Source organism: Neofelis nebulosa, chromosome 5 (assembly GCF_028018385.1).
Source record: "Neofelis nebulosa isolate mNeoNeb1 chromosome 5, mNeoNeb1.pri, whole genome shotgun sequence".
Lineage (NCBI taxonomy): Eukaryota > Metazoa > Chordata > Mammalia > Carnivora > Felidae > Neofelis > Neofelis nebulosa.
Genome location: NC_080786.1, coordinates 1,858,392 through 1,876,387, shown reverse-complemented (window position 1 = coordinate 1,876,387; position 17,996 = coordinate 1,858,392). Strand labels below are relative to the sequence as shown.

The 17,996-nt window shown below is 43.4% G+C and overlaps 1 protein-coding gene across 2 annotated transcripts in view; it reads right to left on the bottom strand.

Annotated features, from left to right (window-relative positions):
* UBP1 (upstream binding protein 1) overlaps nucleotides 1–17,996 on the bottom strand; it is a 51,472-nt gene that overhangs the window by 22,276 nt on the left and 11,200 nt on the right. For both annotated transcript variants that reach the window (XM_058729272.1, XM_058729273.1), the window contains exons 2-4: nucleotides 14,051–14,202; nucleotides 4,801–4,877; nucleotides 277–382 (exon numbers count right to left, since the gene is read on the bottom strand). In XM_058729272.1, coding sequence (XP_058585255.1) covers nucleotides 277–382; nucleotides 4,801–4,877; nucleotides 14,051–14,202 — 335 coding nt within the window. The remainder of the gene's footprint in view (nucleotides 1–276; nucleotides 383–4,800; nucleotides 4,878–14,050; nucleotides 14,203–17,996) is intronic.

The window sequence follows — 17,996 nt, the reverse complement described above, 5'->3', positions numbered from 1 at the left end:
AGACTTTCTCCCCCCATGGTTTCTATTTCACTTCATTCAGCGCACGATGGATGTGCCAATCGAGAACTAAATAAATGGTTTCAAACTCAAAATTCCTGACTCAGGCTCTTTTAGCACCAAAAAACCCACTTCATTTCTAAGTACAGAACAACTCAAGGCACGCAGGACCCGCTAACACCAAAACTCTCTCCTCACAGTTAAACATGCTGCCAACACAGTGACAGGCACGGCTGACCAACCGCCGTCTCTCCAGAGTCTTCTGACAGCCACTCGTACCTAAATCGAGAAGTCTGTCTCCTGGGCGATTCCATTTCCAGCCTTCGAGTTGCTGATGCTCCGTGTACTGCAGCCGTCTGTCATGGAATACAACTCTTATGATGCTCTATGGAGTAAGTGGGGAAAATGAGCGCTTTTAAACTATTCCAGCTAAAATGCAGAAGTGCTTTCACTTCTTATGCATTAACCTACAATAGACGAGCATGCAAGGAAAATTCTGCTTTCAACATTTTCTAAGTGAACTGCTTTGTTCTTGGAATATGTGGATTATGGGTATAATTATTCAGTGCAAAAAGAATTACAACCCAGAAATAAAAAGCACAAATAAAATGATCACTTAGGTAAAATTTTTATTTAAAAAGTTGACATCGCAACTCAAAATTAAGGTACACGTCCATAAAATCAGAGAGCAAGAATTTGACTTCTATGAAGAAAACATCAGATTACAAAAATGAAAGGGCAGTATAAGCAGACAGAAACCCGGGCACAATGGCAAAACTATTTAAAATAATAGTTAATAACTGAGGTGTTTTTGTTTTTTTTTTTTTACAGATAGTCAAAGACAAGTACTAATATATAGAAATGCTGAATCGCTGTACCTTACAACTGAAACTAATATAACACTGCATGTTAATTATACTTCAATAAAATGAAAAACTAAAAAGACAGTCAAGGGACAGGTGGGAGAATGTGCCCACACCCACCAAGAAAAGAACATATATGCTAAAGTCATTCTCTACTATTTACGTGCAAGAGGTTATCTGAGGTAAGCAGTGGGGGGACGTTCCGCCCACAGGCAAACTTCATCCAAACACTCCGGTTCCCAGGGAAGACTTTACTCCACACACTTGAGGCCAGTTCTCTGCTCTCCACCCATCCCTCCTTCACTTCCCACACGTTTCAGGTGCCAATGATTGTTTGGTTCCAGAAACAAGAAAACAGGTCATGCAATGTCTTCAGATACCAGATTTACCCTAATTAGTGTTTCTGACGCATTTATAAGCAACTTTCTCATGATGCAGTAAGATCATCATGTTTCCAGTCTACGCTCTTGTCTGACTAGGAAATAATCTGTTAGCAACACATATAAATACTGCTTTAGTGCCTTGCCTTCCCTACCCACCAGGGTGCTGCCCAAAATGTGGCAGAATGGAGAAATATTTTGAAGGAAACTATTAAAGAGCAGCAGTATTTTAATGTGAAATACAGTTGACCCTCGACAGCATGGGGGTTGGAGGCGCTGAACCCTCCCACAGTAGAAAATCCACGTGTAACTTTGGACTCCCCCAAAACAACTACTTACTAGCCGACTGTTCACCAGTTTACCGATAACATCAACGGCTGAGTAACGCACATCTTGTGCATTGTTACAATAAAGTAGGCTAGAGAAAACAAACTTAGACTAAAAAATCGTAAGAGAAAATACATTCACAGCACTACGCTGTGTATATTGAAAAAATCTGCTCCTAAGTGGACCCGCACAGTTCGAACCCTTGTTGTTCAAGGGTCAACTGTAGTTTACAAAGAGGCCAAAAAAGTCACTGGGACCAAAGTGGAAATCTATAAAGGCACAGTCACAGCTCTGGTTTGTGCCACCCGCCTTGCCACCTGAACCCACGTCTGCGGGGCCTGCCCAGGCCGTCCACCAGCACCCACGTGACACCGCCGCCCGTGGGCAGCGAAGACCTCACGGGGAAGGTGCACGGGCTGGCGGGGTCCTTGGGTCACGTGGCCCAACAAGCCGAACTCAGAATAAGGTGCAGCACAGAAATGTCATGATTTGATTCTTTCGTATTTAGGGAGAACCAGATCGAATCCACACATTCAGATGAAAATAGTATGAGAATATCGGTACTGGATTTAAGAGCTTGACTCAACCTCATTCTGGTAGGCCAGACTAAAATGGCACAGTAAAGAATATTAAAAGAGAACCAGAGTTAAGAAGTGGCAGCCTATTAAAAAAAAACTCGTGAATTTGGAAGGGGAAAAGAAAGTCAAACACCAAGAGAGCCAGCAGGGGAAAGGGGCCCTAACAGCAAGAATGAGCAAAGTGAGCACATCACCAAGGCTACTGAGCACAGCCAAGTTCCAAAGCACCTCTGCCGACCCGGCATTTGTTCCCTAAGATGCCCCCACCATAGCAGACTCAAAGATCGTGGAGTCAGGAAATTAGACACCAGATTGCTGCACAGTACTTCCGGGATATATATTGCAGATAAAAAAAGGGTGGGATTCTTAAGAAATTCACCCTGCAGTCCTCTGGCAGGAGCAGACTGTTGCTCTGAGTCCCAGGCAAGCTCTCGGGCTCTAACTTGATGTATTCTGGCACAGCCACCAAATATCAGACGTGTGGCTTATCACGTGGAAGATGAAACTGATTGAAAACCTTAGAAAAAATTTTTTAATGTTTATTTTTGAGAGAGAGAGAGAGAGAGAGAGAGAGGGAGGGAGGGAGGGAGAGGACGAGCGGGAAGGGGCAGAGAGAGAGGGAGACACAGAACCTGACGCGGGCTCCAGGCTCTGAGCCGTCAGCACACAGCCCGACGTGGGGCTCGAACTCACGAGCAGTGAGATCCTGACCGGAGCCGAAGTCAGACGCTTAACCGACGGAGCCACCCAGGCGCCCCAAGACCTTTTAAAACTTAACCTTTCCACTCTGTAAGCTAACTGTTTAGGAAAACTGATGCTTTCAAAATGAGTGCTCTTGTCGAGGAAGAATATGCTTGTTTAATGACAGCAAAACACCCACTTTGCACTTACAGGGAGACGGTTTCTCTACTGTCAACAGTTCACTTACCTCATAATGAAGAGTTGTTTTTGCCTTAATTTCTTAACTGGCACGAATCTTGTAAATTAGAGGTTTTTACATATTTTAATTTGGAACTAAACCCAAGAGGCAGAACTCAAAGCAATCAAGCAACAACTTAATTAACCCTGCCATTCCAAGCTAACCTGACTGGTATTCTCGAGTAGCTTATCACAGGCACCCATGATACACGTGTGTTTATCATAAACCACGTGATAAACACATGTGGCTGCATCATCGCACCATTCTACCTCTGGTTATATTTAAATTTTACCATATAAGTAGCTCTTTATTAATGTCTACCATTTTTACGTCCAGTTTTAAGGACCTCAATACCAGGCACATAATGCCTTATTTCATTTTGTACAGAAGTCTACAATTTAAACAACTTTTCAACACTTCTACATCGATTTTTTTTAAAGCGGCTTCTCACAGTCATCCAATGTAACTTTCACAGTGACAGAAGAATTCACCCACATCTTCCCTTAAAATATATACTCCTGGTGGCATTTTCACAAATACAATTGGCAGATTTGCCTGCAGGTGAACCAGGGCACCCGGTGGCCTGACAACAAGCCAGCCTGGTAGGACTAGGGCATCCCGAGAGAATCTCTGACATTTCGAAGCTTCCTACACACTAGAAAATGAGAGCTGTTAATCTGACCTGACTCACCCTACGGGGAAAGGACCAAACCCACGGACCGAGCACAGACCCGACAGACTCAAAGCACAAACTGGTGAATGTGAGAATGGGAAACGAGCTGTCTCCCTCTGGTCCGGGAAAGATGGGAGCCCTGGGAGTCGGAAGTCTGGGAGGAAGCACTAAAACATCCCAAAGATGCTCCGGCTCTCCCAGATGGGCCCAAGCTGCCTTTCCCGCGCTCACCCTCTAAAAAGGCAGACCCACAGAGGGGAGTCTTTCCATGGAACGCCTCTCCATACCGAGAGTCCAGCAGTGCCCAGGCCCCCGGGTGCCTCTCTGGGAAGACGGAAGCGTCAAGAGAACAAAGGTCTGCTTCTCTCACGCTGACACTTAGCCACACTGAAGCTCTGCCTTCCCTCAAGCTTCTTCCAGAAGTCCTGCCCTGTAATGCCACCGAATGCCACCGAATCTATAGTACACCATTCTGTGTGACAGGCAGAGGCTAGAGGATGCCCTGCAGGACACTGGAGGGAGCAGGACGGTCCCGAAGATCTATCCTAAAAGGAATGGACTAGCCAGCCGATGGTTATGCCTCCTACACTTGGAATGACCGCCCTCATTCAGATACGTCTCAGTGTGGACACAGGGTGCACAGAGATTTCCAGTCTTCAGAAAGATTTTAAGAGGTGAAATAAAAGGGCTTTAAAAGTGTCATATGAACACTTAACATTTCCCCCCACATTATTCTTTTACTTTTAAAGGAAAAACTTAAAAGTCTCTGTTGTGGTGGTGGGTTTCTCCCCCATGGCTGCAACTGTGGTGCCTTAGTGTCCAAAGGGCTTTCACATTTACTTAACCCAGTAACTGCTATCATTTCTGTTTTATAGACAAGGACACAAAATATAGTTCAAAACGTCAAGAGTTGCAGTATAGCCATTACTTCTTAAAGTGAAATTAAATGATTTTAAAAGAACGACTCTCGTGCAAAAAAACCTAAACCTTCTACAGCAAACCTGCTACTTTTTTCAGTCACTGCAAACAATACCTGTTAGGAATCAAAATGGATCATCCTTACCTTTACCAATTTTCCAGTAATCTCGGGCATATCTCCCATTTTCCGATTATCCAGCATCCGAATTTCATAAGACTGACCTATTTTGAACAAATTGTTGAATTTAAAGAAACTGTGTATCACCGACAGTCCACACAAAGAACATCGCTGTTTAACATAAAACTTCAATGGCCTCTCAACTAGAGAAACCATTCAGGTTGATCTTTCTTTCCTACAAACCACATCATCCTTTCCTTCGTACACTATGACAGAAGAATGAAGAGATTCTCTGACGGCTTATTTTCATGTGCTAGACTCTCACATTAACATTTTATTATACACACAAGCATAATCCAAGACCAGTTTTTTACCACGGCTTTACTGAGATACAATTCACATACCATAAAATTCATCCTTTTAAGACCTGACTGGTGCTTAGCATATTCAGAATTGTGAAATCACCACTACCAACCATGGGGCATTCTCATCACCCCGAAAAGGAAACTGCACCCCTCAGCAGGCACTTCCCACCCTCACCCACTGCGCCCCTGGCAACCACTCATCACTCTATTTTCTGTCTCCAGGGACTTGCCCGGCTCACACCGGACATAATCAGTCACACGGTATGTGATTCACCGGCTTCCTTGACTACGCATGCTTTCAGCGTTCACGCGTGTCCCAGCAGGACAACGGGCAGATATCCTTTCACTGCACTCTGCTGCATCCCCCTTGGCAGATGCCACGGTTTTTACAACGGGAGGTTTGTGACCCCCTGCATCAAGCAGGTCGATCGGCACCACCCTTCCAACAGCACGTCACTAAGAGTCCTCGCGCTGTACCTGTCACGTTTTGTCATTCTCAGTATTTCAATTTGTGTAATTCACAGTATTGCACTTTTTCATCATTATTGTGTTTGTTATGGTGAACTGTCATTGTAACCCACTGTTTAGCAATAAAGCATTTTTTTTGAAGTTTATTTATTTTGAAAGGGAAAGAAAGAAAGCGAGAGAGGAGAGGGGCAGAGAGAGAAAGAATCCCAAGCAGGCTCTGCGCTCTCAGCGTGGAACCCGATGCGGGTCTCAAACGCACAAACTGTGAGATCATAACTGAGCTGAAATCAAGAGTCCGACTCTGAACCAACTGGCCTCCTCACTGCCTGGGCCTCCCAGGCGCCCCGCGATGAAGTATTTTTTTACCTAAAATATATACATGGTTATTACACACTGACTAGCCTATAGGATGGTGTAAAGAGAACTTTCATGTGCACTGAGGAGCCGAAAAACTCATCTGACTCATTTTACTGCAAGGGTCACTTACTGTGGTCTGGAACAGAACCTGCGCTGCCTCTGTCTGAGGTGTGCCTGCACTTCACTCCTTTTTACCGCAAATATTCCATCGCAACAACGTACCCCGTTTTGTTTGGCCATTCACTAGCTGACGGACATCTGGTTGGTTCTCCTTCTTGGCCATTAAGAGTAGCGACACTGTGAACATCTGTGTACTGAGTTTCGTGCGAGCCAAGACCACGTTTTGATCTAAAACCTTCTTCCTTGTGCCCAATGGACCCAACTCACATTCTCTCATTGTTTAATGTCCATAAGAAAACACAAATAGACATCGACACACCAACCTGTATCATTAGGAATGTAAGCTGTTGCCAACAGTCAAGAATGTACTCCGCAACCACAAAAATGATTTCTCAATTACCCATCATTAAGTAGTAACGACGACAGCATAATCTGATATGGAGAAAATCAAGAGTGCTTACAGGAGCACCTGGGTGGCTCAGTGAGTTAAGTGTCCGACTCTTGATTTTGGCTCAGGCCACGATCTCATGGTTCATGGAATCAAGCCCCACATCGGGCTCTGTGCTGACAGTGTGGAGCCTGCTTGGGATCCTCTCTCTCCCCCCCTCTCTGCCCACCCCTACTTGCTCATGCTCCCTCTCAAAATAAATCTACTTGAAAAACAAAAAAAAAAGGTGTGTGTCTGGTATGCATATGAAGCTGAGGATATTTATGATCTAGTCCACACTCCAATGGCGCATACCTTGTATAAAAATATACAGAAGGGGGGCGCCTGGGTGGCGCAGTCGGTTAAGCGTCCGACTTCAGCCAGGTCACGATCTCGCGGTCCGTGAGTTCGAGCCCCGCGTCAGGCTCTGGGCTGATGGCTCGGAGCCTGGAGCCTGTTTCCGATTCTGTGTCTCCCTCTCTCTCTCTGCCCCTCCCCCGTTCATGCTCTGTCTCTCTCTCTGTCCCAAAAATAAATAAAAAACGTTGAAAAAAAAAAATATATACAGAAGGTACTAGATCATATGGTCAAAATACAACAAAAGGTTATTAAATCACAACCAAATCACTCCAAGGCTGGTGAAGGAAAACCATTACATATAGTATGTTACTAAGAAAAAGTCCTTAAGTCTTTCAACAGATTGAGATTACCACTAGATAATACTATGGCAAAAGACATTCTTAAAAAGTTAAATTTGCAGCATACTTAACAATGGATCTGAACTCAGAAAAACAGTAAGAAATAAATTTTAAAATAAAGTATATGAATAGGTATTTTGAAAACTATACTATTATACATTTAAAAGTACACTCAACTTCACAAAAATTTAGGCAAATTAACAAAATGTTTGTGTTAATTATCAGATCAATAAAAAAATGTTTAATTAAAAACCAAGTAGGTGAGGACAGGGGAGAAATAACCTGCCCAGGAGGGAGGGAAAACTTGTCCTGTGAGGATTATTTTATGATCCTCAAAATCTCAAAATTCTCAGCACTGAAAAAAAATCAAATCAGGTGCCTGAGTGACTCAGTCGGTTAAGCCTCTGACTCTTGGTTGAGGCTCAGGTCTTGATCTGAGTTTCCTGAGTTCGGCCCGAATCGGGCTCTGTACTGGCAGCGAGGAGCCTGCTTAGGATTCCTCCCACCCCCTCCCCCCCCCCGCCCCTCCCCCACTCACGCTGTCTCCGTCTCTCTCAAAATAAATAAACTTAAAAAAAAAAAAAATCAAATAAGGACGTCTCCGTGTTCCTGTCTTCTTTTGTATGGTTTTTCCTAGTCAACCTAACAGGACACCTCTATGCTCAATACAAAGTTCAATGTTTTCACAAACAGATCTCAGGCTTCGTTGCTCCTGTATTAAAGCACTGTCGATTTCTATTCTCAAATCCAAAGTAAGTTTCTACAACAGGCTCTGTAACACTTGCTCCTCTTTAAATGGTTTCCCTATGGGCGCCTGGCTGCCTAAGTAGGTAGAGCTAGCGACTTCTGATCTCAGGTTTGTGAGTTCCAACCCCACGTTGGGTGTAGATTACTTAAAAATAAAATCTTTGAAAAAGAGATGATATTCACTGAGTGAACAACCAGGCCTTCATTGGTTTAATTTCTCCTTCTCTTTGATCCCCTTCCATAAATCTCTTAATAATATAGTTTCCAGAAACATGTCTAGGTTTTAAGTGAAATATAAAGAAGACTCCAGTATCAATGGAGTACACAGTTAACACAACAGCAGTACTCTGCTTTGCTAGTCCTATTTTAATTTTCTTATTTTCTTTTAAACTCTGTAAAAAATGTCTATTTATTTATTTTTGAGAGACAGCATGCATGCACCTGCGTGAAAGAGCAGGGGAGGGGCAAAGAGGGAGACAAGAGAATCCCAAGCAGGCTCCGTGCTGTCAGCACAGAGCCCAATGTGGGGCTCAAACCCACGAACCGTGAGATCATGACCTGAGCCAAAATCAAGAGTCAGACACTTAACCAGTGGAACCACCCAGGCTCCCACTAGTCCTGTTTCCAACTTTATATTCTGAACTTACCTTTAATGTTTTGACTTTAAGTTTTATTGAGAGAATAAGCGCGCGTGCGCGCGCACACACACACACACACACGTGCTCGCAAGAGTAGGGGAGGGGCAGAGAGAGGGAGACAGAGAATCCTAAGCAGAGTGCACTGTCAGCACGGAGCCCAATGCAGGGCTCAATCTCAAGAACCATGAGATCATGACCTGAGCCAAAACCAAGAGTCCGAGGTTTAACCTAAGCCACCCAGGCACCCCTGAAGTTTTGACTTTTTATTCTTTTGGCTTACAAATGCAAAAGCACTGACAGTCGAAAACTATAATTGTTGTGAGTTCACATCCCCACCCAGTCTAGCTTCCTCAGATGGACTCCAGAGCAAATGGAGCCCAAGCTGTGACAGTCCCTCACCCCTCCCCTCCCCATGGCTAAGTTCAAAGAATTGATTTCTAAGGTCCTAATATAGAACTTTAATCTATAACAAGAACCACAGCTAACCTCAGGGAAATGCACAGCTGTAAAATGAAATTAACAAGAAATATATTCTTTTTTGAAACTTCTATCATTTAACAGTATTTTTCTTTTTTTTTCTTTCCAAGTTTTTATTTCTTACATATTGGTTTTCGTCTCTCTCTTCTCTTTTTTTAACAGTATTTTTAGGGGCGCCTGGGTGGCGCAGTCGGTTAAGCGTCCGACTTCAGCCAGGTCACGATCTCGCGGTCCGTGAGTTCGAGCCCCGCGTCAGGCTCTGGGCTGATGGCTCGGAGCCTGGAGCCTGTTTCCGATTCTGTGTCTCCCTCTCTCTCTGCCCCTCCCCCGTTCATGCTCTGTCTCTCTCTGTCCCAAAAATAAATAAAAAACGTTGAAAAAAAAAAAAAAATTAACAGTATTTTTAATCCAACAGACACGCTATTTCCTAGGGCCTAAAACCTGGGTTCTCCAAATAGAAGTTGGCCTTCCAATGAGTAGGTATTTCTCATCCGACAGCAGCAAAAAGCTGACCTGGGAAAATCAAGGGGTTCAGCAGTCACATCCCTCCCATAAGGAGGGAAGCATTGAGGACTCAGGTGCAGCTGTAAGACAAGGGGCGGCCCAACTGCAGCCAGATCCCCACCCCAGGGGAGAGCCAGCTGCCTTTACTCCACCCTCCGGGGCCCCGCAGCATTTAGACTACAGTCTTTCACTTCGCAAAGTGAGACTAATTCTTGTCACCTAAGGGCAGAGGAGGTTAGCTGCTCAAGCATAAACAGGAAGACACAATTATAGTTTTTAAACTCTGTACTTCTATTGTTCAAAACAGTACAAAAACTGACGCTCCGAGGCATCGAATACAACTTGAAAAACTCGTTCCAATTTACACCTGCCTAGGACGTTAAGACTACACAGAATTTATCTTTTCTTTATGGTTTTATGCAATGGCAAATATTCTTCAGCAATAGCTGCCCAAGAGGCAGAAGGTGAGCAATGAACTTTAAGGGTAGGCTACCTACCGGCAGTGACCGAGCTACAGCCAAAGAATGGCACAAGCACGTGCCAACACTCAACTGAGGAGACCCATCCATAAGGCAGTGGTGAAGGAAGCTTGCATACTTGCCTGAATATTCAAAGTGATTAAAATATGTAAGCAGGGGTCCCCAGACCAGCAGCAGCGGCATCACCTGGAAACTTGTCAGAAATGCAAATTCTCCGGCCCTACTCCAGACCTCTAGAGACAGAAGCTCTATGGGGCACGGCGATCATGTTTTGACAAGCCCTCCGGGTAACCCCAAAGCATGCTACAGTTGGGGAGCCACTGCGTATGTGAAGCTGCCAACAGCCAGTCCATCAGTACTCTCTCCAACACGAGGCCCTCAGGACCCTCTCCTGGGAGTAAACTTTATATTCAAAAAGCCCTGAGTAAAATGCCAAGAATTAACCATCTTTTCCTTAGCAGCTGAATAAATACCGTATTACGATAAACACTCCCAAAGTGCTATGCCAAAGAGAAAAACAGCCTGGTTTGCAAGGGCTGGTTATACAATTGTATCATTTTGCACAGGGTTCATTTAATATAATGCTTTATCCACCACTGTGCAATATTACAGGTAATAAGATTTCAAAATCCTTCTTAGTTTAAATGGCTTACCGGTCTATGCCGAAATTAAGAACTAATTCAATCTAGAGCTGTTTAAATTGCATTATGACTCCTTTGCAAGTAACCGCAATGCATTACATTCGTTTCCTTGTTTGACAGCATCGCAACAGTCTAGGATACCTCTTACTCCGTCATTAACGGGTGCTCCACAAATACACTATATTCACATATATGCATTATACATGTGTGTACAGTTCACATATGTGAACATACATACATGCACAAGGGCACACACACACACATACACACACACACGCACACACATGCACAAGCACAAGAGCTCAGACTTGGTGAGATGCCCTTTCGAGACCCAGCTTTGGCAAGGCCTTCAGAGGTAAGCAAGGAGGCGGTACCATATGATGCAAGTGTTTTCATCTAGACTCTAAGAGTAGATGATGCCCACCTTGTGGAAACAGCTCTGATACACACAGCAGTGGCCTACTCCGCACCAGCCTGGAGATCAGCCACCTGGTACACATTTGCTTCGGCTGACGTCATAGTTGTCTACTGCCGCTATAACAAATTTCGACAAACTCAGTGGCCTGAAACTATACAAACTTATTATCACACAGCTCTGGAATTCAGAAGTCCAGCATAGGTCTACTGGGCCAACATCAAGCAGTCAGCAGGACTGTGTTCCTTTTGGAGGCCTTAGGGTAGAATCCACTTCCTTGTGGTTTTTGGGGTTTTTTGGTTTTGTTTTTGATGCCACTAATATCCCTTGGCTCACGGCCTCTTCCTCGGTCTTCAAATCTGACTCCGACTCTCCTACCTCCCTCTCTGTAAGGACGCTTGTGATTTCACTGGGACCACCTATATATAATCCAGGATAATCTCTCCATCCCGACACGCTTTATTACTACTTTTTTAATGTGATCTCTACCCCTAATGTGGGGCTTGAACTCACCACCCTGAGACCAAGTGTCACATGTGCCATTAGGCGCCCCTAACACTCTTTATTTAACCACATTTTCAAAGTCCTTTTTGCTATATAAGGTAAAATATTCACAGGTTCTGGGGATTAGGGCATGGACATCTTTGGGGAACAATTATTCTGCCCACCACAGTTCCTAAGCAGTGCAAAAATGCTATTTCTACAGTTTAAAACTCTGACTGGCTTATTTAAAAGCTTGTAATAATACACTTTCCAATAAACCTGGCAAACTTCCTGAGTCATGGAACCGGTATCTAGTACTAGGTTGGGTTCTCGCAATTTGCAAAAACTGCTCATCCAGCTGCAACAGGAAACTAACACATCAACCAAGGTCTAAATAGTTGGTTTCCAGTGTGATCAGAAACCATTAAAGCTACTTAGTTGTAAGTGACAGGAACAGCAATAAAGGTCATATTGGACTTCCTATGTGTTGGCTAGCTTGTAAGTGCATCATATCCATTAATTCAATTTAATCAACTGTTCTCACCTTGTCTTACGAATCTGTAAAATGCATTTTTTAAGTAAGCTCTATGCCCGACAGGGGGCTTGAACTCATGACCCCAAGATCAAGAGTCTCCTGTTCTACGGACAGCCAGTCAGGCACTCCTAAAATGGGTTAATAAAACTTCAGGAGTTATTGGGGAACTAAATAACACACGTATAGTACTTAGTACAATGCTTCACACATTGTAAACACTCAGCAAACGTCAGTCTAATACATTATGACTATAGATGGTGGCTGGCAACTTTTATCAACATGAGAGATCTTTTCCCAGTTTAATAGTAACAGTGATAAATTATGGATGTTTCCCCAGGCCAACAGACAGACACATCCAACACATTCCTTTAAACAGGGGTCTGGGTGTACTCGTTCATCCCATGGTATGCACACAACAGAACTTACTCAACTATTCCCCAAGTAAGAGAAATGCACGTGACTCCCTTGTCATTAGAAATACAGCTACAGTGGATATCCACGCCCCTACATAGTTTCTTCTGATATTTTTTTATATCTAAAACAGGTTACCATATACACTTAAGGTTCTTGCAAATAGGACACTTAAGTCTCAAACAACAGAAGGCCTACCCAAACAATATTAACACCAAAGTTAGGGTACTGCTATGGGTGCTATGGTAGAATAACCTGGGTTGTAAAACCTCATGGATCCTAAATTTATAGATCAAATGAAAGGCTAGCATAAGTTATTCTTCCATATTTCAGAATACTATTATTTCATAATAATCTAAAATCTACAGCTCACAGTTCAAGGAATTAAAGATCCTATTTAATGATGGAAAAATAATCATAATATATCTTAAGCAAACAGGTGTTAATTCCAATTTTGTTGAAATATACACAAGAAAATACACCTAAAATAACATTTAAAATACTAAAAAGTATTCTTGGTGGGATGCAGCTACAGTCAATTTTCATCTTTATCTCTTGAGGTATTTCCCAATCCTTCTACAATGAGAGTATGTACTACTGTTTTTACAAGAATAAAAGTTCAGGGGTGCCTGGGTGGCTCTTGATTTCGGCACAGGTCATGATCTCACGGCTCGTGAGTCTGGGCCCCACTGCACTGTCAGTGCGGAGCCTGCTTGGGACTGATTCTCTCTCTCTCTCCCCTCCACCGCCCCCCGCCCTCCCTTGCTCACTCTCTCGCTCTCAAAAAAATAAACTTAAAAAAAAAAAAAAAAAGGAAACTTTAGATTTAAAAGAAAACTAAAGGAGCAACATGCTTTCATTATGTATATCCAACAAATGAAGAGCTGTGTAACAAAGTACTTTTGTTTAATTTGGTCAGTCACATTGGCCCATGCCCAGACTGCTAAAGGTACCTCAGAAAAAATCCCTTATAATTTCCAAAAGTAAATTCTACACCCACATCCGTTTTCCACTCTGCCAGCTCTCATTTTCAGATCACCAAAACATAATATTCTCATCAAGTGCAGACAAGATACGGGTGGACAAAATTTGACACGGTTTATTTTAGCCACAGACTCCATCCTGGTGCAGCTTGTCTATTTTCAGCACAAACCTGCTTCAGGCCTGAGACCCAGGTTCCTTGCTAGCTGGATTTCTGATTCATTCTCAAGTTCCATATTGAAACCAGGGTTCCTAAAAATAACTGACATCCTTTCCTACTTGCTCCTCCTCTGGATTTGGTCTGAAAAACCCTGTAATAGATCTTGTTCCACAGACCTTATTGATGCAAATCGGCTTCCACAAACTTTTACCTCGTTGGCTCACAGTAAAATTCCTACAATTTCTGTTAACTGAAGCTGTCGAACTTAAGAAACATAATCGAATTTCAAGCTGTTACCAGCAGACTAGGCTGTAGTGCCACCGTGGATATATCGAAGTTCTTCCGGCAAAACACGATCCAGCCATACCAACCTTGGTTCAAGTAAGTGAGCGTCTCGTCGTGCAGTTTGACGGCTGGCGAGGTGGCGGCGCACATCACATACTGAAAGGGTGGGTGTTTAGTCTCACCATCCAACGGAAGGCTGGAATCTTCCTGCTTAAAAATGGGCAACGCCAAGACATCGCTGAAAGGCAAAGGAATCAACATTGACCTGAGTTTGAGTTTAAAATACTTGAAAGCATATAAAAACATGTAGGGGTAGCTTCTTTTAAAACTTTAAGTTCAAGGGCACCCGACTGGGTCAGTTGGTGGAACATGCAACTTCTGATCTTGGGGTTGGGAGTCTGAGCCCCGCGTGAGGTCCAGGCGCTACTTAAAAAAATAAATAAATAAACTTTTATAAAAAAATAAATAACATAAAATTTAAGCCCAGAAACGTCATGTAGAATGAGAGAAGTATTAATGTTAATCTGGCTCCCCCAAAAGATAGTATTAATAACCCATCTCTCCAGCGTGGGTCGGGGCGGGGGGGGGGGGGGGGGGAGAGTGGGAGAGCAGCTATGATTAGGCAGATAAAATAAGAAGTATTTAATAGTTAATAAAGTCCATGCTGATTAAGCAAGAGATCTAACAATAATATGTATGCTACTTCAAAAAACTCTTTAAAAACTTTAAACTCCATATTATTTCTATGAAAAAAAAAGAGCAAGTGCATAGCTACCTGTTTTGAAAGGTAGGTCACACTGGCACCATAAAATCACAAAGAAGCGTCTGATTAAGACGGTACTTTACAAAAAGTGCCCCGCTAGGCCTGGTAAATGCTGGGCATAAAGCTTCAGGCTTCGTCTGAAACAGTGGCTTCTTCTGAGAAGCAGACAGTTGCTGCAGAAGCAGCTGCTATCTCCCCAAGGATAACTTGGCACACCGGCTGGGGGGATGCGGGGGGGGGGGGGGGCCTTCTGGGGCACTGCCTATATTCTTCTCTTTTAACCCAAACACATGGATGTGCTTGCTTTGCTTTTTTACAAAAACAGCAGAAAGATAACTTACATTCCATAAAAACTCACCCTTTTAATCATTCAGTGGGTTCTGGCATATTAATAGAGTTGTGCAGTTATCCTATCTAATCCCAGAACATTTTCATCACCCCAAAAAGAAATCTCATGCCCGTTAGCAGTCACTCCCCAGCCCTATTGCCCGACCCTAACCCTAGTCCTGGCAGTGACCTACTGTGTCTCTATGCACTTGCCTATTCTTTTTTTTTTTTTTTAATGTTTATTTATTTTTGAAAGAGATAGACACACACACACATGGAGTGTGGGCAGGGAAGGGGGGCAGAGACAGGGAGACACAGAATCCGAAGCAGGCTCCAGGCTCTGAGCTGTCAGCACAGAGCCCGACGTGGGGCTCGAACTCATGAACCACAACGAGATCACGACCTGAGCCTGAAGTCGGACACTGAACCTACTGAGCCAGCCAGGTGCCCATGCACTTGCCTATTCTCAACATTTAATGCAAAGAGAATCCCATGGCCTTTTGAGACTGGCTTCTTGTACTTGAGGTTTTCAAGGTCCCGCTGCTATAGCATTCCCATTTAGGGATGAATGATACTCCCTTCAATTAGACGGATCTAACAGATGGATCAGTCTGTTTATCCACTCTGGGGCATCAGGGCTGCTGCTGCTAGTGTAAACCTAGGAGAATTGCCAGGTTATATGGTTACTCTGCTTAACTTTCTAAGGAACTACCAAAGGGCTTTCCAAAGAGGATACATACACCATTTTACATTCCCACCATTAATGTATGAATTATTGGTATTTGCTTTGGAGATAAATCGCTGTTCTGTACACCTGTATCTTGATAATGTCTCTATGTTCCTTCCTCCATAAAAAAGTAAAGTAATAACAAAATATCCAAATGAATAACTACTTTATCAACACCACTAGCAAGGGCTTGTCTGAATTGCTCCCCACCCCCCCCCCAAAGCTGTTAACATACTCAGATATTTGGCTAGTCCATTTTAATGAAATTCAATTTAAAACCAAAAGTGTAAATAAATGAGTTGGGAGAGAAAGGCTGCACTGCGTTCGCTCCTCCCTGCACACACTCTATTAAAGCACCAGACTGATTATTCAGAGACTAATTACCCACTAGCCCTCTTCGCACCTGGGAATTGCCAACACGCTCCTAAGCACTTAAGTATAACTGAGAAACACACCGTCAGCACTGGTCCTCAATCCTCTAGCGTTCTTCTCAACACTGCAACCTGAGGGTCACCCGAGGGGCACAGATCTAAAACTTTGCGGCAGATATAAAAACTTTTCAGGAGGCTGAAAAACAGTGCTTTAAGACTTAGAGCAACTGTCTTCATGAAAAACAATCATGATTGTTCCATGGTAGATCAGTATGTGTGTATATATATATATATATATATATATATACTCATATATATATATACGCATATATATATACTCATATATATATATACTCTCTCTCTCTCTCTCTCTCTCTATATATATATATATATATATACTCTCTCTCTATATATATATATATATTCTTATGTTGTATATACGTAAGCATTTTAAGGATGAGAAAAAGGGGCACCTGGCTGGCTCAGCCAGTACAGCATGCAACTCTTGATCTCGGGGTTGTAAGTTCGAGTCCCACATTGGGTGTAGAGATTACTTAAAAATAAAATCTTTAAAAAAAAAAAAAAAGATCCTTTGCTATTGAAATCCCAATTCATTTGAACTAGGGTCCCGGCAAGGCCCCACTCTGCTCTTCTTCCCTCTTCTACTTGTCCTCACTGCCCCTGGCCCCCACACCAGCCTCCCACCCTGCCTCTTTCAAGGCGTCTGTACTGGTGCTGGGTTTGGAGCTACTCTTCTGCTGATGTCCGTCTAGTTCACTTCATTTAAATGTCACCTTCACAGCGACAGCCTGCCAACTGCAGTCCGCCCATCCGTGTTCCCAACTCCCCTTGTCCTGTTCTATCTTCCCACAGAGCTTATCACCTTCCCACAGTACACAGGACTTAAGTTTGTACCACCCCTAAGTATACAACCATCTCCCAAATTTGTTTCACTTCACTGACTCACCCCAACATTTAGAGCCTCAAATACCTGCTGAATCAATGAACCAACTGCAGCCCTAATAATCAATCATTATTAAAATGAAAAAAAACAGGTATCTAGGTAATTTAACATCCTCATGTCTACTAAGCCAAACCTTAGGAAAGAAAGTCCCAGGAGTCAACTGTTTTTGTAATCCCACATCCCAGACAGGTAGAGCTCCCAGGGATCAGACAAGCAAATGAAAAGTCTCAAGGCTTCAAATTATTACAAGTAATTTTGAAATGCCAGTACCCAAAAATAACCAGGCACACAAAGACAAACAAGACTCTGGGAGCAAGAACCAACAGCAAAAACAACAGATGGCATATACCCAGTTCCAGATCTGTCTGTTGGTATTCAGCTCTTTTCCGCCTCTGTTGCAGAGGGGTTCGAGGTCTCAAACTACACATACAAGACTTCTTGCCAGCTGGAGTCTTGCTAAGTCATCCCAAAGGGAAGCACTGGTGGGAAGTGAAAAGGGAGTAGGAAAAGACAGAGGCGGGCAGGCGCACAGAGGGTGGCTACAGGAAATTTCTAGGCCAAGGCAGCCATGCCCCCAGGCACAACCAGGTAACAAGCCCTCCTCCCCAAACTGTTCCAGCACCTTTGCAACTACTTCACTACATCTTTCTCTGCTTGAAACATCTAAATGGTTTCTATTTTCCTAACTGGACACAGACTGATACCCCCAAAGAATTCAGATGCTGGAATTATTGGACCTATATGATAAAATTATGCTTACTCTGTATAAAGGAATACAAAAGGCAAGCCCAGGGACACCTAGGTGGCTCACTTGGTTGAGCGACTGGCTCTTGGTTTCCACTCAGGTCACGATCTCACCATTTGTGAAATCGAACCTGCT